Here is a 25,812-nt window from a genome sequence, read left to right as displayed (position 1 = left end):
GATTTGACCTCATCCCAGTTTTTCCCCTGTCGTACAATAGGTGTTTGTTGCGTCGTCATTGCCTTGTCAATCACTTGGGTTCATCAGACATTGTCCTTGTTGTGCTGATGTCATCAATCACCCAATGAATCAGCGCTTTGTCGTTGAAAATAAAACAGCACGATAATTCCGATCAATATATTGAATACTTGGACACATACACAGTGTACGAATAAAACCTCCAGTAACTCTGGACATAATCACAATCACAAAGTGATCAATTAATAAATTAAATAAAAAACAGCACACTATAAATAAAACAAGGCACACTATAAATAACCCATTCATACAAACATACATTTATCACAATATTACAAGTTGGGGATTTTCACTTTGGACAGTTGGTACTGCCGCAAGTCGTCATCTTGGGGCTGTTGGCTGGTGTTTTCCAGCACCGGACGCCCATCAGGGTACACTTTAACAGCGTATTTTTCGGTGTAAGTTTGTTGGAATTTCGAGTAAGGGCTGGAAATGTACTGGGGAGTCCCCGTTTGAACTGTATAGACGAAGCCTTTAGGAGGGGCCACCCTGTATATATTGTCGATTTTTGACGAAGCGGCGCCGTAGTCGCCAAAGGAATCGTCGTCGTAACTGTTGGGTTTGGTGGTGGTTGAAGGGCGCGATTTTGTTGTTTTCATCATTTCATGGCCTTCCATCATCGAGTCCCAAACTGGAAAAAAATTTGTTTTAGTTTTTGTGTCAATTTGGCGATTTTTCGCTGTGGTTTTGACTAAAGTCCACAAACTAAATTGTTTTTGTTGTACACGATTATAAAATCACTGCAAAGTCAACAAAAAAATTCATAAGTCAAAAACTAAAAGTCTTAGAGCAATGCGGTTTGTTCCATTGAATTCAGCGGCTCATTTTCTGTATTATACCAGCTTTTCACGAAATTTAAAATTTTCAGTTTTTTTGCTCAAATTTCCTGAGTACTTACCTTCAAAGAGGTGAAAAAAAAATTTTTTTTAAACTCACTCCAGTAAATTTTTATGAACTTCTACATGTCTTAACAACCCACAAAAGTTGTTTTTAGTCCACAAAAAGTCCATATGTTCGATTTTTAGAAGTTTGATTTTTCAATTTTCGTCGCAGTTTTTGACGATTTTGGGTGCCCGGAACTTTTGTCGAGCAATAGCTCCGGAACTATTAGAGATAACCCCATAAAGTGTATTATCGTTGGAAAGCTCTTTAAATTATCTATCTTTTTCAAAAAAAATTAGTGTTCTGCGACTAATAGTTTTCGAGCAAATTTGAGAAAAATGCAAAAATTGGTAAAATTTTAAAAAAATCATAACTAAAAAACTATTCGGAATTTGGCAATTTTCTCGATGCCAATCGATTCCCCGGATCATTTTGCATAGGTAAGGATCAAAATAGTTCCACTTTTTCGAATAGTTTAGTCGTAATTGGGAAAATAAAAAAAATAAAAAAAAAGTTAACACCCCCCCCCTTAAAATCGGTCAATTTTTAAAGTGTCTCTAAATCAAATAAAACCGATTCTATCTTATAGATTTTGATGTGCTCTTTCCGATCTAAAAAAGCGTTTTCTCCTAGCTCTTTTAGTTTGGCCGTAATCGGCGTTTGAAAATTGAAAATTTTTTTGCGAGATATCGCCTTAAGTCCTATGCCATTTTGTAGAGCTTTTTATTCCGGTTGTCCGCGATTTTTTCGTTTCTCGATAACTCTAATAGTTTCGCTGTAATTGGCGGTTGAAAATTGAAAAAAAGTGAAAATGGAAACCTTTTTTTGCGTTTTTCTCGGAAACTGTAAGACTTAGAGCAACGATCAAAAAACCATCTGATAGCGCTTAATTTTATCTATTTTTTCGACCAAACCCGGAGCCGCTCCGGGCAACGGTTCCGGCTACAGAGGCGATCAAAGTTTTTCACTAAAAAAAATCATAAAAAAAAACTAAAAGTCGTAGAGCACTGCGGTTTGTTCCATTGAATTCTACGGCTCATTTTACATATTATATCAATTTTTCACAGGAATTAAAAATTTAAAATTTTTTGCCTAAATTTAGGGTAGTCATTTGTCATAGTGGAAAATTTTATTCAATAAAAAAATTCATAACTCGAAAACTAAAAGTCGTAGAGCAACGCGGTTTGTTCCATTGGATTCAGCGGCTTTTTTTCTGTATTATACCAACTTTTCACGAGATTTAAAATTTTCAAATTTTTTGCTCAAATTTCCTGAGTAATAAATTTGTGCCTACACCTTACCTTCAAAGTGATGAAAAAAAATTTTTTTTTAAATTCACTCCACCAAATTTTTATGGACTTCTTTATGTCTTAACAACCCACAAAAGTTGTTTTTAGTCCACAAAAAGTCCATATGTTCGATTTTTAGATGTTTGATTTTTTCAATTTTCGTCGCAGTTTTGGTCGATTTTGGGTACCCGGAACTTTTGTCGAGCAATAGCTCCGGAACTATCAGAGATAACCCCATGAAGTATATTATCGTTGGAAAGCTCTTTAAATTATCTATCTTTTTCAAAAAAAATTAGTGTTCTGCGACTAATAGTTTTCGAGCAAATTTGAGAAAAATGCAAAAATTGGTAAAATTTTAAAAAATTCATAACTAAAAAACTATTCGGAATTTGGCAATTTTCTCGATGCCAATCGATTCCCCGGATCATTTTGCATAGGTAAGGATCAAAACAGTTCCACTTTTTCGAATAGTTTAGTCGTAATTGGGAAAATAAAAAAAATAAAAAAAAAGTTAACACCCCCCCCTTAAAATCGGTCAATTTTTAAAGTGTCTCTAAATCAAATGAAACCTATTCTATCTTATAGATTTTGATGTGCTCTTTACGATCGAACAAACCGTTTTCGTCTAGCTCTTTTAGTTTGGCCGTAATCGGCGTTTGAAAATTGAAAAATTTTTTGCGAGATATCGCCTTGAGTCCTATGCCATTTTGTAGAGTTTTTTATTCCGGTTATCCTCCATTTTTCCGTTTTTCGATAACTCTAATAGTTTCGCCGTAATTGGCGGTTGAAAATTGAAAAAAAGTGAAAATGGAAACCTTTTTTTGCGTTTTTCTCGGAAACTGTAAGACTTAGAGCAACGAACAAAAAAACATCTGATAGCGCTTAATTTTATCTATTTTTTCGACTAAACCCGGAGCCGCTCCGGGCAACGGTTCCGGCTACAGAGGCGATCAAAGTTTTTCACTAAAAAAATTCATAAAAAAAAAACTAAAAGTCGTAGAGCACTGCGGTTTGTTCCATTGAATTCTACGGCTCATTTTACATATTATATCAATTTTTCACAGGAATTAAAAATTTAAAATTTTTTGCCTAAATTTAGGGTAGCCATTTGTCATAGTGGAAAATTTTATTCAATAAAAAAATTCATACCACTTAAGTTTTTAATTTAAATATGTGTTTAAGCCCTTGAAAAAGGCAAAAATTACATTATTTTCAAAGCAATTTAACAATTTTTTTCGTATTTTCGCGAAAATTTAATAAAATAATTAATTGCCTGACTGAAAAAATATGAATGATTTGACCAAATTCAGCAATTTTTTTCGAAATTCCGTCTTTCTGTGCCAATTTTGCTGAATATCCGCATTTTCTGATGAAAAACGTGCTAAAACAAATAATTTTCGATCCAGTTTATTGAGTTTTCAGCTCGGTTTAGCAAACTTTCGTTTAATTAACGCCCAATTTTTGAACAAATTTCGAGATTTTTCGGTTAATTATTGGCAAAAAACCGCGTTTGTGACTGAAAATGTGACCGAAAAAACAACATTTCAGACAGATTTTTGAAAAATTTTACAACATAATTGCGTTTCCAAAAAAAAATAAAAAAAATTAATTTAAATATTTGTACTTGAAAAAGACAAAAAATGCGTCATTTTTCAACGCTATCTCGATTATTATCAAAATATGATCGATTTTTTGGCGAATTTTGCCCGAAAAGTGTGCCCTTGTAAGTGTTGAAAGGTCGCAGGAGGCGAAAAAATCCGCGCAAACCTAATAAGAAATGTCAAGAACATGTTCTCGAATAAAGTGAAATTTCCTCTTTCTTGAATGCGAAGCAAAAAAGAAGAAAGCATGAGTGAAACGTCGGAATACATGAAATCGCCTATTTTTTAAATTTAATTGGTAAATAAATTAATTTACGCAATTTGTATAATTCTAGAAGCAATTAATTCATGTGCCCACTCACTTATATCATTGGCGCCCCTCTGGTAAGGGTCCATGACATCGAGATGATCCTCTGGCATGTCCTTCAGCTTGCCGAGGCCGTACTTCAGCAACTCCTTGTTACAATTAGCCATCGTAGATTTGCCGCAGAACTGCTCGACCTGATTGGCGAACATCGAGTACAAGTAGGACATCTATTAATAGATTTGATTATTTTATCACGAATTTTCCAAAATCGCCGTCACTCACTTTCTCATCTTTGCTCAAAAACTCCCACATGGGAATTGCCGAGGAATCAACAACCGCTGATTCGTAATAACACATTAGCACCAAAAACAAACACAAAAACTTCATTTTTCCGCGTTCGTTCGTTCAATGTTGTGGAATAACACGTTTCACTGTGCGCTCGAGCTTATATGCCGTTTCTGACGTCATTATCCGCATTCTTCGGCGTCCGGTGAAGATTGTTTTGGTGAATCACGGCCTTTTTTGGAAAATTTCGATTAGTAATAGCTAAAAATATGGGATTTTTGGGTCGGAGGTCGCGGTATTTTCGAATTTTGTTTTGGAGCGAGTGATATATGGCGCACGATTCTGTTTTGGTGAAGTGATAATCGTGTAAACAACACACTGGACTTGGGACTTTTTCTACAATTATTGGCCTGATGCGGCGAAGGTTGAGAAGCGACAATATTTGATTAGAAATATTTATACTACGATTTGGCAGCCTCCACTTTTAACTATTTTTATTATGAATTTTTAAATGAAAGATTAAAGTCAAAATTCTTCAGTTGGCACATTTTTCGTTCACAAATGTCAAAATAGTTTAAAAAATCGCGCAATTTAATCAAAAACGGTATTTTTTGAGAGTATAATCACATTTTTTTATGTTACTGATTTGTCAAATTTTTTTCAAAAAATACTCAAAATTGCTAATTTGGTCGACAATTGCTTGAAGCTACACACTAAATTGAGTGTTATTTTTGTTTTTTTTTGTCAGTTTTGAAACACGTTTTTAAGGAAAAATATCCGATTTTTCGAAAAAATTTGCACAGTTTTTGACTTTTAGCATTTTTTTTTGATATAAACGCTTGTTTTTTTTTAAATTCGTCAAGGTTTAGCTTAATATTATGAGGAAAAACCATAAACTAAGCTTTCAGCACATTTTTTTTAAATTAATTGTTTACCTTTTTTTCAAAAAATACTCAAAAATAGCTAAATTTGGTTGAAAATTGCTTGAAATTAGAGCACAATTTTTTACGAAGCTTTAAAATAATTAAAAAATTTACTAAATTGGGTCAAAGATCGTGTTATTTTTGTCTTTTTTCAGTCTTGAAACACTCTTCTAAGCAAAAAAATTCCGATTTTTCGAAAAAATTGGCACAGTTTTTGACTTTTGGCATTTTTTTTGACAGAAGCGCTTGTTTTTTTTTTTAATTCGTCAGAGTTTAGCCCAATATTAGGAGGAAAAACCATAAACTAAGCTTTTAGCACATTTTTTGTGAAATTAATTGTCTAACTTTTCTTCAAAAAATACTCAAAAATGGCTAAATTTGGTTGAAAATTGCTTGAAACTTGAGCACAATTATTTTGCGAAGCTCAAAATAATAAAAAAATTGGGGCAAAGATTGTGTTATTTTTGTATTTTTTGTCTTGAAACACGTTTTTAAGAAAAAAAATCCGATTTTTCGAAAAATTTGTCACAGTTTTTGACTTTTAGAAAGTTTAGCCTAATATTTGGGGGAAAAAACATAAACTAAGTTTCCAGTGCGTTCCCAATCACTCATTTATTTTTCGAAAAAAAAATCAAAATAAAAAAAGACATTGTTTTATTTTTTTTAAGTGCGTTTTTCAGTCTGGAGCACGAATGTTTTGCCAAATTTCATCAAAAGTCAGTTAAAATATCACCAATTGAAGTCAGTTTTTATTCTGAAACGATAACTTTTTACCGAATTTTGTCAAAATCAGCTCGGAAATCATTAAAATAACATTGTTTCTGTCTATAAGCTGGTTTTTCACACAGAAATTTGTCAAAAATAAACCGAAAAAATAGCGATTTTTGCAGTTTTTTTAAGTTGTTTTTCAATTTAGCTGAAAATTCACTAAATTATTGAGTTGAAAAAGCAATTGTTTTGACCATTTTTTAAAGAGAAACGCAATTGGCTTCGATTAAGTGGCATTATTTTTGCATTTTTTTATCCAAAATTTTGTTAGTTTGCAATTTTATGCCGTTTTCAAGCACTTAATAAACATGTTCTCGAGTTAAAAAGCCAGCTGTAAGGACAAAAAAATTATCACTTGAAAAAGTGCGATAAAACCTGAAAAATTTCGAATAAATTATTGCTGTAAAAGCTTTTTGCGAAATGAGACGTCCGAAATTTCAGAAATTTATTCTAATTAGACGAAGCCTGATTTTTGCCTACAAATTGGTTTAATTTTTTATTATATATTTTTTTGCAAAGTTGAATGATTCAGGTTCAAGTATAAACCGCACTAAAAGTAGAGTCAAGGCTGTGTTTTCAATTTAATTACCTAACACATACACGTATTGTAAATGCAGTAATACCAAAATTTATGTTTAAATAAATCTACAATAATTGTCCATAAAATGAAAATTAATTAAATAACGCTTCGCTTTCGAGAGAAATCTCGAAAAACTCTCCAGAACGTAACACAATAATTCTTCACGATTTATCGCTAATTGCTTCAATAAAAGCCTTGACCGTGGCACAGCCAGTTTCAATTCTTCTTCTTCAAGAAAAGAAAGCAACGGCAATGAAAATTATTAATTGAAACTCAAGTGGAAAAAAGTGTTATTGCGTGTATTGTCCGATTAATTAACACTTTTGATGGGCAAGGATAGAAAGTAGTAGTGAAAGATCGTTGACTTGATGATAATGCAAAGGTCTGACTGTTGTAGTAAAACGAAAGTCAATGAAAAAGCTTCAAGCATGAAGACACACCCACGCGTTCTTGATTCTCAATTTAATTCTGATGGCTAACCTAAACTTTGATCACCCTGTATAATGAAATAAATTATATTCGTATTTTTTCCCACCAACAAATTCCCGGCTTTATTTTGTGTGTATTTACGAGGAAAATATTTTTGATCAAACATACAGAGTGTCCAAAAAAACTATGGCATGCTATTATTTTTTGTGCTCATTACATGTCCCTTCTATTTTTTATCAATTTTCAAACGCCGATTACGGCCAAACTAAAAGAGTTAGGAGAAAACGCTTTTTTAGATCGGAAAGAGCACATCAAAATCTATAAGATAGAATCGGTTTTATTTGATTTAGAGACACTTTAAAAATTGACCGATTTTAAGGGGGGGGTGTTATTTTTTTTAATTTTTTTTATTTTCTCATTTACGCCTAAACTATTCGAAAAAGTGGAACTGTTTTGATCCAAACCCATGCAAAATGATCCGGGGAATCGATTGGCATCGAGAAAATTGCCAAATTCCGAATAGTTTTTTAGTTATGAATTTTTTAAAATTTTACCAATTTTTGCATTTGTCTCCAATTTGCTCGAAAACTATTAGTCGGAGAACAATAATTTTTTTTGAAAAAGATAGATAATTTAAAGAGCTTTCCAACGATAATACACTTTATGGGGTTATCTCTGATAGTTCCGGAGCTATTGCTCAACAAAAGTTCCGGGTACCCAAAATCGACAAAAACTGCGACGAAAATTGAAAAAATCAAACATCAAAAAATCGAACATATGGACTTTTTGTGGACTTTTAACAACTTTTGTGGGTTGTTAAGACATATAAAAGTCCATAAAAATTTGCTGGAGTGAGTTTAAAAAAAATTGTTTTTTCATCACTTTGAAGGTAAGTGAATTTATTTTATTACTCAGGAAATTTGAGCAAAAAAATTGAAAATTTTAAATCTCGTGAAAAGTTGGTATAATACAGAAAAAAAGCCGCTGAATCCAATGGAACAAACTGCATTGCTCTACGACTTTTAGTTTTCGAGTTATGAATTTTTTTATTGAATAAAATTTTTCACTATAAAAAATACGTTTCTTAATTTTTTGCAAAAAATTTTAAAACTTTAGATCTCGTCAAATGCTGGTATAATACAGAAAAAAAGCCGCTGAATCCAATGGTATAAACCGCATTGCTCTACGACTTTAAGTTTTCGAGTTATGAATTTTTTTATTGAATAAAATTTTTTACTATAAAAAATACTTATCCTAATTTTTTGCAAAAAATTTTAAAACTTTAGATCTCGTTAAATGTTGGTATAATACAGAAAAAAAGCCGCTGAATTCAATGGAACAAACCGCAGTGCTCTACGACTTTTAGTTTTCGAGTTATGAATTTTTTTTGTTGAATAAAATTTTCCTCTATAAGAAATACTTATCTTAATTTTTTGCAAAAATTGTTATAACTTTAGATCTCGTCAAATGCCGGTATAATACAGAAAAAAAGCCGCTGAATCCAATGGAACAAACCACATTGCTCTACGACTTTTAGTTTTCGAGTTATGAATTTTTTTTGTTGAATAAAATTTTCCTCTATAAGAAATACTTATCTTAATTTTTTGCAAAAATTGTTATAACTTTAGATCTCGTCAAATGCCGGTATAATACAGAAAAAAAGCCGCTGAATCCAATGGAACAAACCACATTGCTCTACGACTTTTAGTTTTCGAGTTATGAATCTTTTTATTGAATAAAATTTTCCACTATAAAAAATACGTTTCTTAATTTTTTGCAAAAAATTTTAAAACTTTAGATCTCGTTAAATGTTGGTATAATACAGAAAAAAAGCCGCTGAATCCAATGGAACAAACCGCATTGCTCTACGACATTTAGTTTTCGAGTTATGAATTTTTTTTGTTGAATAAAATTTTCCACTATAAGAAATACTTATCTTAATTTTTTGCAAAAATTGTTATAACTTTAGATCTCGTCAAATGCCGGTATAATACAGAAAAAAAGCCGCTGAATCCAATGGAACAAACCACATTGCTCTACGACTTTTAGTTTTCGAGTTATGAATTTTTTTTGTTGAATAAAATTTTCCTCTATAAGAAATACTTATCTTAATTTTTTGCAAAAATTGTTATAACTTTAGATCTCGTCAAATGCCGGTATAATACAGAAAAAAAGCCGCTGAATCCAATGGAACAAACCACATTGCTCTACGACTTTTAGTTTTCGAGTTATGAATTTTTTTATTGAATAAAATTTTTCACTATAAAAAATACGTATCTTAATTTTTTGCAAAAAATTTTAAAACTTTAGATCTCGTCAAATGCTGGTATAGTACAGAAAAAAAGCCGCTGAATCCAATGGAATAAACCGCATTGCTCTACGACTTTAAGTTTTCGAGTTATGAATTTTTTTATTGAATAAAATTTTTTACTATAAAAAATACGTATCCTAATTTTTTGCAAAAAATTTTAAAACTTTAGATCTCGTTAAATGTTGGTATAATACAGAAAAAAAGCCGCTGAATTCAGTGGAACAAACCGCATTGCTCTACGACTTTTAGTTTTCGAGTTATGAATTTTTTATCATTATCATCATCATTATGACGTTATTCTTTTTTTGGGACGCTCTGTATAAACAAAAATATTTTCCTAAAATACGTCGTAGTGTATAAATAACGTCTACAAAATATCAAAAGTCCAACCTTGCTAATAACCGAGCTACAGAAGACGGTAGTTTAGTTGGAGGCACCCTGTATATGCTAATGCAAGGCTTGAACAGGGCCGAAGTGGTGCATTTGTTGTATGAATATGTAAATAAGGACGAACACGCGTTCTTGATGGCAAGGTTCCTCCAACTCACCAGCCGTGACCCATCATGGGCATGGGCCGACCCATCTCAGAAAATTGAAACAATAATAATATCTCGAATTGTGTCGCAGTCGGCATTGACATTCTACTTATAGTTTTGTAAAATTTATGAAATCTTTTGCATATATACAATAACATTTCACACATTGGCCATAAATAATGATCCTATTTTGTTATTATTGTTGTGGAATTCTGTGACGTAATTCCACACCAAAAAACACACAATTCCTGGGTTCGTCGCTTGACCCAACGCCGAAATTTCAACGAACCGCCACTGACTTGAACTATGACCGAACCGGATCAAGAAGGCCGTGTCGCGGCCTTGTCGAGAATCTGGCGCCTGATTGGCGACGCACCATCTTTTGTTTGATTTCAGCGCCGCCGGTGCGATTTTTATGCTAATTTTTCATGACTCAGAGAAAGTTTGGACAATTTGTTAAAATTGTGGGATTTTACCAATTTTTTGATTCGTCTTATTGTTTATTGTTTCCTTGTTATGGCGTCAAATTAATTTTGTGTTGAGAGGTGATTTAAATAATATCGTAATTAAGTGAATAATTTTATTAAAATTGATGACAGTTGGGGGCTCAGTAGGTGTGTCGATGAAAAATTGATTGCTTTAGTGATTTAGTGGATTTTTTCTCTTAATTGGTGTCTACAGATTATTTATTTATTTATTTTAAATTATTTAAAAATCAGTGTTTATTTTTGACTTTTTCGCATGTGGAAGCATATTTTTTGCTAAAAGTGGACCAAAAAAGTCCGTAATTATGTCAAGAATGTCAAAAATGTTCGCGTTCTTAAGAGAAATTCTTGATTTTTGCTTTTTTGAATCTGAAAATTCGTTTTTTTTTTGTGAGATTTTGTCAAATTTTGAACAAATCTGGCTTTTTTTCGAACATTTTTCCAAATGAAACGAAATTATTTTCGTCAGCAAACCAAAAAATTCGAGACAAAGTTACTAAGCAATAGTTTGTCACCTAGTTATAGAAAAAATGATGTATAAGAGCGCCTTGAGCTAAAAACTTTGTTGAAAGTGACTGTATTTTTGCCTTTTTTGAGTGTTTTCTTGTGAAATAAACGGAATTCTTCCTTGCAATTTTTTCGGAAATAAGTGAAAAATTACCAAGTTATTATTTTTATTCTAAAAAAGTTTTCCAAAATCAAAACTTAAATAAAATATTAATTTGTTTACTTGTTAAGCTATTTTGAAATGAGTGTGTTTGCCATGAGAGAAATGTACTTTTATGTATTAATTAATCTTTGCGTTAAATCACACACTAACTAATTACGTACAAGTTGCAGTGAAATTATTCACCTTTAAGTGTGTTTCTCGTACAAAAGCAATTATCAGACGATTAATTTAATCACTAAAATTGCAGAATTGTTTTGTTTCTTTGTTTGTACCATCTGATAACGACTCAAAGTCGTTCGCAAAACCAACAACTTATTTATTAATTTATGGTACACGAGTCTCCATCAAAATCCTCCTAACATTTCCAATAATTTATGATCTTGTTCCAATCAACTGACGAATTTTTCCATTCGAAAACGTTACGTTTTTCCACGTAACAATAAATCAGTGTGATTATCTTACAGGAAATCCCACCACAGGCTCTAATTTTCATACAATCAGACAATTATGTAATAACAGCAATGGTCGCGCATTTATTATTTTTTAACTCTTCGTAAATTATGCCTCCAACACGGATGTTACCGCACTTCCGGGACGCCTTGACCTTGCGCCTCGAAAAATCCGTAATAAAATACCACTTCCGGTGGCTGTTTTTTTCCCAAAATGTCAAGGAACATCCGGTTTGTTCAAATTTAGCGCCCACATTTTGACAATTGACAATTGACAGAAGCCGACAAATAAATCAATCATGGCGGTTTGAAGATTAGCTCAATTCTTGAAGAAAAAAAATTATTTTCGTTCGATTTACACGTGTGTTTGGGGTAAAACAGCACAAGAGTTGTCTCAAGTAGCGTATTTTGCAAACACGAGTCACAAGCTAGGTTAGGAAGCGAAATGACTTCGAAGGTCCAACACGTGCAGGACAACTCAGTAGCCGAACGGAGATTGCGCCCCATTTACGGTAGGTGCCCCCTTAGTGCGCCTTCGGCAAGTCGTGAGCTCCGTTGTAGATTGGCTGGACATCGGCAACAACAAAAAAGCGCTCCAGGAGTGCGAGAAAGTGCTGAAAAAGACGCCGAATTTGCTGTGCGCGAAAGCGCTCAAAGCCCTGACGCTGCACCGGATGGGCAAGGAGGGCGAAGCCCTGGCCATCCTGGAGGCCCTGACTGCCGACAGCCCCACGGACGACGCCACGCTCCAAGCCATGACTCTGTGCTACAGAGAGTTGCAACAACGTTAGTTCCGTGTTACAGAAACCTACTTTACCGACTTTGGTTTTTTTTAGTTGAAAAAATTTGTAAATTGTACGAGACTGCGGTCAAGTTGGAGCCGGCAAATGAGGAGCTTTACACGCATTTATTTATGTCTTATGCGCGTGTTTTCGATTTTAAATCGCAACAGAAAACGGCAATGACGCTGTACAAGCACAAGCCCAAAACGCCGTACTATTGCTGGGCTGTTATGAGTATTATTTTACAAGCCACGCGTGGCGAGGGCAAGAACGATGCGAAAAAACGCAGTTTATTGCTGAGTCTGGCCGAACGTATGATGGAAAAGTTGATTGTCGATGGGAAACTTGATGCGGAACAGGAAGTTCAACTGTATGTTATGGTTTTGGAGCTGCAGGGCAAGTTTGAGGAGGTTTTGGTTATTTTGGATGGGCCTCTCGGTACCAAGCTGGCTTGTAGTAATCAGCCCCATAATAAGCTGAAGTATTTGGTGCCCCTCAAGTGCTGGGATGATGTTAATTTGTTGTGTAAGGGGATCTTGATTGAGAGGTAAGTTGGGGGCAAGTGATCCGGTGAAGACAGCAAGGCAAAAAAACATAATTTTAAAAAATCAACTTGCCAGTGCTACAATAATATGATTATTGTTTGTTATTTTAATACGTTTTTGAAATTGATTTTACGAAATACTAATTAAAATAAGCTGAAAAAAACGTGATTTTTTACGTTTCTCGAGCTAAAAACTCAGATTGGTTGCGACATTTTAATAAAACCTGTTCGATAAATCATTAAATTAGTTCAGAAATGAAAAATTTTTTGCATTTTTAAAGTGTTTACGCAAAATGTTGTCTAAAAAATCAACAAATTATTTAAAAATTATTTTTGACTTTTTTGCGTGTGGAAGCTTCTTTTTTTACTGAAACTGGACCGAAAAAGTCCTAGATTTTGTCAAAAATGTCAAAAATGTTAGCGTTCTTGAGAGAAATGCTTGATTTTTGCCTTTTTTGGATCTGAAAATTTTTTTTTGTGTGAGATTTTGGCAAATTTTGAACAAATCTGTTTTTTTTTCGAACATTTTTTCACAAGAAACGAAATTATTTTCGTCAGCAAACCAAAAACTTCGAAACACAAATATTTAGTAATATTTTGTCACCTAGTTATAGAAAAAATGATGTATAAGAGCGCCCTGAGCTAAAAACTTTGTTGAAAGTGACTGTATTTTTGTCTTTTTTGAGTGTTTTCTTGTGAAATAAACGGAATTATTTCTTGCAATTGTTTCGGAAATAAGTGAAAAATTACCAAGTTATTATTTTTTCTTTCTTTAGCATTTCTGAGCTAAAAATTTAGTTCTTTGGCGTGAATTTTAGAGCATGAAACGCAAAATTTCGACCGAATTATTTAAAAATCAGTGTTTATTTTTTACTTTTTCGCATGTGGAAGCATATTTTTTGCGGAAACTGGACCGAAAAAGTCCTAGATTTAGTCAAGAATGTTAAAAATGTTCACTTTCTTAAGAGAAATGCTTGATTTTTGCCTTTTTGGATCTGAAAATTCTTTTTGTTTGTGTGAGATTTTGCCAAATTTTGGACAAATTTGGCTTTTTTTCAAACAGTTTTCTACAAGAAACGAAATTATTTCCGTCAGCAAACCAAAAAATTCGAAACACAGTTATTAAGTAATATTTTGTCACCTAGTTATAGAAAAAATGATGTATAAGAGCGCCCTGAGCTAAAAACTTTGTTGAAAGTGACTGTATTTTTGTCTTTTTTGAGTGTTTTCTTGTGAAATAAACGGAATTATTCCCTGCATTTTTTTCGGAAATAAGTGAAAAATTACCAAGTTATTATTTTTTATCTTTCTCTAGCATTTCTGAGCTAAAAACTCAGACTTTTTGTGAGATTTTGCAAAAAATAAACACATTTTTAAAGAATCTAAGCGTGTTTTTCAATCGAAAAGGCTGGTATTTTATAAAGAAAACTTACTAGACTACAAAATGGTGTAAGTTTTGCTTACTTTGAGCTAAAAATTTCGTTTTTCGGCGAAATTATCTTTGTTTTAGTGTCTTTTACGAAGTATTTTGTCCGTTTTTCAGCAAGAAATGCAATTATTTTGTCAAACCTACGCTGAAAATTTACCAAATTAATTAAAAAATTGTTCTATTTGAGCTAAAAACTCATTTTTTTGGTGACATTTCACCAAAAACAGGTCCGAAAAATCACTGAATTATCTCAAAAATGGCATTATTTTTTAATTTTCTGAACATTTTGCACATTTTTCAACCAAAAACTTAATTATTTGGCAATATTTCGTCACCAAATTATTAAATAGAACCTCTCTGAGCTAAAAACGCAGTCAGTTATCATGTTTTTAGCCCAGAAACGGAATTATCACGAAATTTTCCAAAAATAGACCAATTTATTAAAGAAGGTCTCGAGTGTTTCTAAATTAAAAACGCATTATTTTTGTAAGATTTTGTTTAAAACCTTCTTCTTTTTTCTTTTTTTTACTCTCGCTACAAAAAAAACATCGTATTCAGGTAAAGTATTGAATAATAATCAATTAATAACAAAAAAAGTTGGTGACTGGTGAAAGGTTTTTTTAAAAAAAAAAAATTTGCACACTTGTTATCTTCACCGAATTGCGAAATTGGGGCTCACTTGACCTGACACTATTTTCAGTGTAGACAGGTGGGATATTTGGAAGGAATACATCAACTCGGTGTTTGCCCTAATGGAGGCCAAACCTTACGAAAGTAACAATCATGATAATGGGGCCTCTGATAACGATTTAGAAACGGTAGATGACACCCCGGAAAAGTGTCACGAATTTATTTGTCGGATTGTTGAAAATGGGGCCGATAATGGTACCAGCCCCCTTGTCAATTATTTTTTTTTTTTTAATTAAAAAAATTACAGGTTTTTTATTAAGGGGGCCCTACTTAGCCCGCTTTGAGCTTTGTTCGCGTCTCGTAAAATGTAACGTTGACTCGAGCGATGTTCTCGGCGAAACAATCGAATTATTTATTGAGTATTTTCGTAAATTCGGACACAAACCGTGCTGTGTTTCCGATTTACGCCATTATTTAGATTTACTAGATTGTGAAAAAAAGGCCGAATTATCGGCACGTTTAATCAAGGATGTTGGGATCAGTTCAACAAGTGTGCCTCAGTCGGTAAAAAAAATAACAAAGTGGTAATTAAGTTGGCAATATTGTTGGTTTTTTCAAGGAACAACAAATGCAACGCCATCTATGTGCCCTCCAATTGTCACGTTTATGTGGAGCACATCGTAATCTAACTTCTGATCATTTGAAAGCTTTAGTTACTGCATTTTCGCTACATTACGAGCACGGTTACCAAACTTACGGCACTAATTTACTGTCGACTGATTTAGGGCCTTCTGACCCGTATGCACTTTTAGCGGCGCACGTTTTGTACGATTTATCACAAAGTGAGAAAAAATCCGAACCGATTGTTGCCGCTCTTGTCTTATTAGAAAATATGCTCAAGAATAGTCCGAGTAATTTTCACGCAAAGTTGTTGTGTGTGCGGCTGTATCATACAGTGGGTATGTTTTGTTTCGTTGTACTTGTCAAATACAGGCAGTTTCGCATAATTTTATGCCACCAACAATACATATTCCAATACAAACTTGATTAGAAATTTTGAGAAATTGGGTTTCCTGAAATTAAATAATTAAAAGTGTATTTTTTATATCTAGTATTTTGTATATTTGGGTGCGAACGTAAAGTTATGTGAAACACCCTGTATGTACAGGCTGGCCTACAGCTTCCGTCCGTAGCTCAGTTATTAATTATTAAAGTTGGAGTTTTTATATTTTGTAGACTGTAGCACACATTTCAGGACAATATTTTTGATTATACAGAGTGTCCCAAAAAAGTATGACGTCACAATAATATTTTTTTAATGGCCTGCTTTTATTTTTTTTAGCTTCTTTTGTTATTTTGTTCTTTTTCGTTATATTTGTATCATTTGTGACGTTTTTAATGTATTTAAAAGGATTTATTTGTTTTTTTTTTGAGGGAAATTTTATTAAACACCTCGATTTTTGCTCTTTTTCTTTATATCTTGTCTTAATCTTGAGAGAAAAACTTATTTAATTTGCGAAATTCTTTTCCAAAAACGAAGAAATTACATGAAAATTGCAAAATTTCTTTAAAAAATGACCAAATTATATTAAAACTGACATTTTTTAATGTATTTAACAGGGTTTAGATTTTTTTTACGAGCGAACTTTCACTAAAACACGTCGAAAAATCATCTAATTATGCCAAAATTTCGTCGATTCCACATTTTTTGCTGTTTTTTGAGCGACAAATTTACTTATTTTGAAAAATTCCGTCAAAAAAATACCATATTAGAGCAAAATAGACGTTTTTTTAGTCTATTTAAAGAGATTTAGCTCTTTTTTTGAGCGAAATTTTATTAAAAAAAAAGTCGAAAAAGTGTCTAATCAAGTCAAAAATTTTGTTATTTTGACGATTTTTGCTCTTTTTTGTTGTATTTTGTCTTGTTTTTGAGTGAGAAACTTATTTAATTTTGCGAAATTCTGTTCAAAAAATGACAAAACTACATGAAATTTGACTCTTTTTCGTTATGTTTGTTTCGTTTTTGATCGAAAAACTTACTTATTTTGCAAAATTTTATTAAAAAAATGGCCAAATTAGATCAAAACTTAACATTTTTAATGCTTTTAAAGGGATTTAGTTTTTTTTACGAGCAAACTTTCACTAAAACACGTCGAAAAATTATCTAATTATGATAAAATTTCGTCGTTTCTAAGTTTTTTGCTCTTTTTCGCTGTTTTTTTGAGCGAGAAACTTACTGATTTTGAAAAATTCCGCCAAAAAATTACCATATTAGAGCAAAATAGACTTTTTTTTCAGAGATTTAGCTCTTTTTTGAGCGAAATTTTATTTATAAAGTCGCAAAATTGTCTAATCATGTCAAAAATTTTGTTATTTTGACGATTTTTGTTCTTTTTCGTTGTATTTTGTCTTGTTTTTGAGTGAAAACTTATTTAATTTGCGAAATTTTTTTCACAAAATGACGAAATTACATCAAAATTACAAGATTTCTTTAAAAAACGACCAAATTATATCAAAACTGACATTTTTAATGTATTTAAAGGTATTTAGTTCTTCTTTTACGAACGAATTTTCACTAAAACATGTCGAAAAATTATCTAATTATGACAAAATTTCGTCGTTTCCACGTTTTTTGCTTTTTTTCGCTGTTTTTTGAGCAAGAAACTTACTTATTTTGAAAAATTTCGTCAAAAAATTACCATATTAGAGCAAAATAGACGTTTTTTTCAGTCTGTTTTAAAAGATTTACCTTATTTATGAGCGAAATTTCATTTAAAAAGTCGAAAAAGTGTCTCATCAAGTCAAAAATGTCATTATTTTGACGATTTTTGCTCTTTTTCTTTATATCTTATCTTAATCTTGAGAGAAAAACTTATTTAATTTGCGAAATTCTGTTCAGAAAATGACAAAATTACATGAAAATTGTCTCTGTTTCGTTGTGTTTGTTTCGTTTTTGAGCGAAAAACTTACTTATTTTGCAAAATTTCATAAAAAAATTATCAAATTAGATCAAAACTGACATTTCTAGTACTTTTAAAGGGATTTAGCTCTTTTTTTATGAACGAACTTTCACTAAAACACGTCAAAAAATTATCTAATTATGACAAAATTTCGTCATTTCAAAATTTTTTGCTCTTTTTCGCTGTTTTTTTGAGCGAGAAACTTACTGATTTTGAAAAATTCCGTCAAAAAATTACCATATTAGAGCAAAATACAGGTTTTTTTAAAGAGATTTAGCTCTTTTTTGAGCGAAACTTTATTTAAAATAAGTCGAAAAAGTATTTAATCCAGTAAAAAATTTCGTTATTTTGACGATTTTCTGTTTAAAAAATTACTAAATTACATGAAAATATGCGTTTTTTGCTTTTTTTCATTGATTTTTTTACCTAATTATGCCAAAATTATAAAACCTAATTAAACTAAGCTACGGGAGATGTTGTACCACCCTGTATACCTTATACGACACTCGCCTCCGGCTCGTGTCATAAACTGTAATTTTTTTAAATGATTTTTAGGCGGTTGTCTCGGTGCCCAAAACATGTACAGTAGTTTAGACACGAAACATTTACAATTAGATTCGTTAGGTTTTATACATTGTGCTAGATTAGCAACCACCGGTTTGTATTCGCTGTGTTCGAATTTGTTTGACGTTACGTTAAAATTCTTCTCGTCGAATTACAAAGATGTGAGTTTGAATCTTATACGTTATTTTTTCTACAATTGTATTTCTAGAGTTCGGATCATATAACATTTTCGTATAAATACGGTTCGTTCATAAAACTGGACGAATTTATGGATTTTAGGGAACGACTGAACAACAGCATGCACTATACAACAGTTGCAATCGATCGAATAGTATTGAGTTTAGTTGAATGTACAACATTAGACACCCTGTACAACATCGACATATCACCAAAAGACGATAAAATCGACTGGGAGGCGTTACGGTGCGTGACCACACCCATGGGCGTGGCCCAAATAACAATCAAATTCCAGAGACAATCACGATCTTAGCGTTTATATCAGTTGGGACCCTGAACGTATCAAAGGCCCGCCTGAAGAATACGAAGAAATTCGCACATTTTTCAAGCAAAATAAAATTTTCCTTAAATTACGTACGTCACTGCTGTGGGCGTTATCAGCAGCCGTGGACATTGTCAAATCATCAGACGGCGTCCGAACCAAATACATGGACCAATTGGCTACGATTTTGGCCGATTGGGAGGAGCTAAGCACCAAAAATCGAAACCACGCCCCTTTGTGTCAACACCTGGTCACTTTGCCCCTCCCCTCGCGCCTTCACGTGGCCTTGGCCACGCCCCATTTTGACATCGTGGGGCGAATGTTGCGCCTTTTATTGGCCGTTGTGTCCGAGGGTTGTTCCAAAGAAGATGATTTAGTGGAAAAAATTGAAAGTGGGGTCAAGGCCATGGTCGATATGATTGAAAATCGGGGGAAGAACTCGGCTGATTTGATTTATCGGCGGGAAACGATGGAATATGTTGTGAATGCAGTCGAGGTTTGTTTTTGTGTTTTGTTTTTTTTTTTTCGTGGTTGTTTATTGTGTTTTAGGTTTTGTCCGTTTCGTCGCTCATTTGTTTGTTGTGCAATGATTTGGTGAAGCCGCCGAGTAAAAAAGGCAAGAAAAAAGTGAGCGAAGCGTCGTCGTGGAAGGAAACCGTGGTTCGGCTGGCAAATAGTTTCAAAACGCACATTAACGCCTTGAATGAGGTTTTGCAAACTTGGGCGCAGTTTAGTGTTTCGAGTGATCTGGCGCTGATGCTGGAGTCGGTGAATTTGAGCAATGACGGACACAATGTGTGCGAGAATATAGTAAACAGTTACGTGTTGGCCGTTCGAGAGATACAGTGTGTTTTGAAAAATAAGATTAAAATGTTGAGTAGTATACAGTAAGGTGCCATTGCAAGAGTGACACGTGTATCAGATTGGTTGAATAAAATGGTTTCTACGAAACACCCACAACACGTCACTAGATCTTTTTTTTTAATTGTTTTATTCCTTGGTTTTTGCGAAAAATGGTGAGTTTTTGGCTGGAAATTTTCAGAAATAAATGATTTTCTAGCTGTTGGAAACGAAGAGAGTAGATAGTTCGTGAGTCGGGAAGTTGGACGTATTTTTATCTGAATTTTTGGACGCACTTCCGTTAGAAAACAGACTGCACGTGAGTGCAATATTTGCCTTTTTTTATTGATTGTCGTTATTTTGCAAAATTCGGACGATTATTTTACTAAAAATTCGCTCTTTTTGATTAAAACGCGTTGAAAAGTTTACGAATTGTTCAAAAATTTCGTTATTTTGACAAAGTTTTGCTCCTTTTAAAAAATTGTTTTTTTTAAGTAATTTATTTGCTTTTTTTGAGCGAAATTTCAATACAAAACATCGTTCTGTGTTCGTTTTCTTATATTTTTGGGCTTGTTTTTCATCAAAAAACTTATTTAATTTGCAAAATTCCATCAAAAATTGATCAAAATAGACGTTTTTTCGACTATTTTACCTTATTTGTGGAAGTTTTTAATGTTTATTTTGCTGTTTTTTTATATGTACCTTGTTTTTGCGAATGAAACTACCTAATTTCTTTTTTTTTTTTCAATCTTTTTTGTTTGTTTAAAGGAATTTAACTCTTCTTTTCATTAAAACATGTCAAAAAAATGTAATTATGTAAAAAATGTTATTTGCCGTTTTTTTTTGTTTTTGTTTGTTTCATTTTTCAACGAAAAACTTACTTATTTTGCAAATTTCATTCAAAAATGACCAAATTTAAAGGAATTTAATTCTATTTTTTTTGGCGAACTTTCGCTAAAACACGTCGAAAAATTACCCAATTATGACAAAATTTCGTCGTTTTCACATTTTTTGCTCTTTTTCGCTGTTTTTTGAGCGAGAAACTTACTAATTTTGAAAAATTCTGTCAAAAATATAGGTTTTTTTTAGTCTATTTAAAGAGCTCTTTTGTGAGCGAAATTTCATTAAAAAAAGTCGCAAAATTATCTAATAAGTCAAAAATTTCGTTATTTTGGCAGTTTTTGTTCTTTTTTTGTTATATCTTGTCTTGTTTTTGAGTGAGAAACTTATTTAATTTGCAAAATTCCATCAAAAATTGATCAAAATAGACGTTTTTTTCAACTATTTACTGGTTTCTACCTCATTTTTTGAGCGAAATTTCTTTAAAACCATAAAATTTTCGAAGTTTTTGATGTTTATTTTGTTCTTTTTTGTGATATTTATCTTGTTTTTGCGAATGAAACTTACCTTATTTGTATTAAAAATTAAGAGAATTTAAAAAACTGTTTTTTTTTGTTTATTTAAAGCAATTTAACTCTTCTTTTCATTAAAACGTGTCAAAAAAATGTCAAAAATTTCATCATTTGACGGTTTTTTTTTGCTCTTTTTCGCTGTTTTTTGAGCGAGAAACTTATTTATTTTGAAAAATTCCGTCAAAAAATTACCATGTTAGAGCAAAATTAGACGTTTTTTTAGTCTATTTAAAAAAAATTGAGCGTAATTTCATTAAAAAAATCGTAAAAGTGTCTAATCAAGTCAAAAGTTTCGTTATTTTCACTATTTTTGCTCTTTTTCGTTATATCTTGTCTTGTTTTTTAGTGAAAAACTTATTTAATTTGCAAAATTCCATCAAAAATTGATTAAAATAGACGTTTTTTCAACTATTTACTGGTTTCTATCTCATTTTTTGAGCGAAATTTCACTTAAACCATAAAATCTTCGAAGTTTTTAATGTTTATTTTGTTCTTTTTCGTTATATTTATCTTATTTTTGCGAGTGAAACTTACCTAATTTGCATTAGAAATTAAAGAATGTAACAAACTGATGTTTTTTGTTTGTTTAAAGGTATTTAACTCAAATCAAGTTAGATATCCTTTTAAAAAAATAACGGTTTTTAATCGGTTTATTGGAGTTTTTTTGCGGGAAATTAAAAAAAATTCTTTAAAGAAACAACTTTGACAAAAAAATTAATTTAATGGACGAATTGGACAAATAAAATTTGACGTTGTTGCCAAAAACAGCTGTCATTTGTTGACTAGAGCTGTTGCTAGCAAGAAACAATTAGGCCTTAGACTACGCACAACCGTGCTATAAAAAAAATTAAATTAAAAAAATAAATCATTTACAATATCTTGTAAAAGAATTTCAAAAAATATACAGAGCGTGTCAAAAATATACATAAAAAATGGAATTAACTGTATCAAAAAGTCGTGTAAAAAACCTTAACACTATCGATTAAATATTGCTGTCACTGTTTTTTGGTCCTTTCTAATAAAACTCACTAAAACAAACAAAAGAAATGCAACAGAGTCGTTGTGAGAATTGTAATCGTAATTAAGACGGCGTTGCAAGTTGGCCTTGGACTCGTATTCAACCACACAAGGCCTGGATAATTAATGTTGGGCGTGGAAATCTCTGCAAGAAACAACCAATCAGAACGCGCGCAACCACCAACCAATCGCGTTGCGCCACAACAACAACACGATGCAACGAAACTTACCGAAACAAGACGAACAGTAACGTCAAACATATAGCTGCGGTACTTGTCGACAATGTGGCCGCATCACCATACCTTGCCTGACCGCAAGCAGGAGGACACACAGGAATGATGGACTCTACAAGGAGTTGCTATAGCTACCAAGCATGCGCAAACAAAACTCCGCCCACTCACCAAACAACTCGACCACGCCCTCTGCCGAGCCCAATTTGTTCGACGCTTTACAAATATACTGCCCATACTGGCGTTTCTCAATCGTTATCACACGTAAAGTCGTGTCGGTGAATTCGTCCGCTGTTGCGAAATGCGAAATACTGTAATGTTGGTTATTGGATAATGCGACTTCGTCCTTGACCCAGGTCAAAGCAGGCGGGGGATACGCCTCCACGTGACACTCCAAATCCATGTCGTATTGGAGGGCTTGACCGAGGCGTGGCCGAGGCACGGTCACAACCGGCGCAAATTCCACTTCGACGGCAATGTTACGTTTCGTCCCTCGGCCAACGCCATTCTCAGCGACGCAATAATATGTGCCACGATCTTCTTTTTTTATTTGTTTGATTTTCATCACGTTGCCACGGTAGATGGAGCCACCAGTGGGCAAAATGGCGTTGTTTTCACGACGCCATGAGATTCTCGGCGGCGGGTAACCCCCGGCGTAGCACTCCATCTGGACGGCTGAGAAATTTTTAATAAAAAAAATTTAGGGACTAATTAGAAATTTTTTAACTTTCAATTAAGTAGATGTTTAATTTTTTTTATTTATTTTTTTGCATATTTGAATTTACGCTCTCAAGTTGAGTAAAATTTACCCAAGGTACTTATTTGTCACTGTCTTTTTTTTGTTAATTTTTTTTATTTTCTCATTTACGGCTAAACTATTTGAAAAAGTGGAACTATTTTGATTCATGCCTATGCAAAATGATCCGGGGAATCGATTGGCACCGAGAAAATTGCCAAATTCCGAATAGTTTTTTAGTTATGAATTTTTTAAAATTTTACCAATTTTTGCATTTTTCTCCAATTTGCTCGAAAACTATTAGTCGGAGAACAATAATTTTTTTTGAAAAAAATAGATAATTTAAAGAGCTTTCCAACGATAATACACTTCATGGGGTTATCTCTAATAGTTCCGGAGCTATTGCTCGACAAAAGTTCCGGGTACCCAAAATCGACAAAAACTGCGACGAAAATTGAAAAAATCAAACATCAAAAAATCGAACATATGGACTTTTGTGGACTTTAAACAATTTTTGTGGGTTGTTAAGACATGTAGAAGTCCATAAAAATTTACTGAAGAAAGTTTAAAATAAATTTTTTTTTCACCTTTTTGAAGGTTACTCAGGAAATTTGAGCAAAAAAAATGAAAATTTTAAATTTCGTGAAAAGTTGGTATAATACAGAAAATGAACCGCTGAATTCAATGGAACAAACCGCATTGCTCTACGACTTTTAGTTTTCGAGTTATGAATTTTTTTATTGAATAAAATTTTCCACTATAAGAAATACCTATCTTAATTTTTTGCAAAAAATGTTATAACTTTAGATCTCGTTAAATGTCGGTATAATACAGAAAATAAGCCGCTGAATCCAATGGAACAAACTGCATTGCTCTACGACTTTTAGTTTTTGAGTTATGAATTTTTTTATTGAATAAAATTTTCCATTATAGAGAAATTGCCTATTTTAATTTTTTGCAAAAAAATTTAAAGTGTCAGATCTCGTTAAAAGTTGGTATAATACAGAAAAAAAGCCGCTGAATTCAATGCTCTTTTTCTTTGTTTGTTTCGTTTTTGAACGAAAAACTTAATATTTTGCAAAATTCTATTAAAAAATAGCCAAATTTAATCAAAACTGACATTTTTCATTTATTTAAAAGAACTTAGTTCTTTTTTTTTAGCGAACTTTCACTAAAATTTTGTCGTTTTCACGTTTTTTGCTCTTTTTCGAGTGAGAAACTTACGTATTTTGAAAAATTCCGTCATATCAGAGCAAAATAGACATGTTTTTTTTTTCAGTCTATTTAAAGAGATTCAGCTTTTTTGAGCAAAATTTAAAATTAGCTGGTTTATTAACGAATAAGCAGTATAACAATAATATTTAATTATGGTCTATTATAACTTAATGTATTATGTAAAATATCGGAGATGTTGATAAAAGTCTCCTTAAAAATCGATGTTCTTTTGTTCATAACTTTTAAAAAAATCATAGCAGCCTTGCAAATTGACAATTGACAAACGTGAAAATTTCAGAAGACCTTTCAAACCATTTATTGTCAAATGCAAAAAGGTATTCACTTATTGTAAAGGGTAAAAGTTGAAAAGTTTTTAATGTAAGCTATAGAAGAATCAGCGTGTATTTTTTGTTCTGCCAACCTAACAACCACCAAATCTCTAGTGCGTGGTACCTACATTACAAAAATTAATAACCGTTACCTTGTCCCTCTGATACGACAACCGATCGCGTCGAATTGTCGGAAATGAAAGGGGGGCGCCGTACTTGTAATTCCACCTCAGCTGAGACCCTATTACTTGGCGAAATTATGATTTGACAATGGTAGAAACCAGCGTCGGTTTCTTGAATGTCTTTAATTTGTAGCGTATAAGTCGAACTCGCCTGAAATTAAATTTTTGATTTTTTTCAAAAACTGAATAAAAAAACCGTCATTTGCCAGTGGTGGCAACCTAACGACAATTTGACATTTCCATAAAAACAAACGTTTTTATTGGCATTATTTATGCAATAATACCTCGTCATAACGCAGCGAATATCGGGATTCGTGCAGAATTAGCGTACTTCCGGTGGAAATGGGCAAACTGTTGGCGTTCGACCTGGGATCGATCTTCATCCAGATCACTGGATAATCGTTCGTGTATTGAACCGAACATGATAATTCCACTGTGCCCCCAATATCCTTAATCTGAGTTTGAGTTATGTACGATATCGTGGGGGACCTTTGTGCCAAACCTGGAAAATAGCACAATTTCACCTGAATCAAGTAAACACAAGCGGGCGTCACTTGTTTACGGTTTTATCTAATCAAAAATCGATTATTTGTGGTTTTTATCAAAAGTTTGAGCTGCGCCGCGTTATCAGTAGTGTGATAACACCGCTTTTAAATAATTATACTCACAAATTTCTATAAAAACACCTAAAACTAACAAAACTGTTGTTTGCACCGACGCCATCTTGGTCACCACACCTGCTCAAAGTCAGTGGCGGCGCGCCCATTTACCAAGTTTTGGGCCAAATTTCGCCAAAACTTGACTGAAACTGCCCCAAACTCAACCGGTATTGTGAAATTACCGGGAAATT

At 32.7% G+C, this 25,812-nt stretch overlaps 3 protein-coding genes across 5 annotated transcripts; 1 reads left to right on the top strand and 2 right to left on the bottom strand.

Moving 5' to 3' along the window:
• Window positions 1–162: 162 nt before the first annotated feature.
• On the bottom strand, window positions 163–4,611 carry Reg-5 (Rhythmically expressed gene 5). Its single transcript, XM_961858.5, has 3 exons — window positions 4,440–4,611; window positions 4,213–4,384; window positions 163–709 (listed from the first exon to the last, which is right to left on the bottom strand). Exons 1-3 carry the CDS (start codon window positions 4,542–4,544, stop codon window positions 351–353), a joined length of 636 nt encoding a protein of 211 aa, XP_966951.1. The 5' UTR covers window positions 4,545–4,611; the 3' UTR covers window positions 163–350.
• A 6,714-nt stretch (window positions 4,612–11,325) lies between these two features.
• On the top strand, window positions 11,326–22,616 carry psidin (phagocyte signaling impaired). Of its 2 annotated transcripts, none has more exons than XM_064358398.1 (11): window positions 11,326–12,105; window positions 12,155–12,379; window positions 12,430–12,922; window positions 15,049–15,233; window positions 15,286–15,542; window positions 15,598–15,937; window positions 18,494–18,663; window positions 18,711–18,925; window positions 18,975–19,497; window positions 19,551–20,017; window positions 20,077–22,616. In XM_064358398.1, the coding sequence occupies exons 1-10, from the start codon at window positions 12,039–12,041 to the stop codon at window positions 19,890–19,892; spliced, it is 2,817 nt and encodes a 938-aa protein (XP_064214468.1). In that variant the 5' UTR covers window positions 11,326–12,038; the 3' UTR covers window positions 19,893–20,017; window positions 20,077–22,616. The 2 variants fall into 2 exon arrangements, with proteins under 2 accessions (XP_064214468.1, XP_001814215.1); XM_001814163.4 differs by having other exon boundaries at window positions 20,062–22,616.
• On the bottom strand, window positions 21,955–25,780 carry Lac (Lachesin). Of its 2 annotated transcripts, XM_001814781.4 has the most exons (6): window positions 25,631–25,780; window positions 25,247–25,464; window positions 24,933–25,113; window positions 22,672–23,175; window positions 22,501–22,615; window positions 21,955–22,415 (listed from the first exon to the last, which is right to left on the bottom strand). In XM_001814781.4, the coding sequence occupies exons 1-6, from the start codon at window positions 25,683–25,685 to the stop codon at window positions 22,394–22,396; spliced, it is 1,095 nt and encodes a 364-aa protein (XP_001814833.1). In that variant the 5' UTR covers window positions 25,686–25,780; the 3' UTR covers window positions 21,955–22,393. The 2 variants fall into 2 exon arrangements, with proteins under 2 accessions (XP_001814833.1, XP_064214482.1); XM_064358412.1 differs by lacking the exon at window positions 22,501–22,615.
• Window positions 25,781–25,812: the final 32 nt, after the last annotated feature.

This window comes from Tribolium castaneum, chromosome 8 (assembly GCF_031307605.1).
Source record: "Tribolium castaneum strain GA2 chromosome 8, icTriCast1.1, whole genome shotgun sequence".
Lineage (NCBI taxonomy): Eukaryota > Metazoa > Arthropoda > Insecta > Coleoptera > Tenebrionidae > Tribolium > Tribolium castaneum.
Note: the sequence above shows the minus strand (reverse complement) of the source record. Positions and strands in the feature narration are given on the sequence as shown.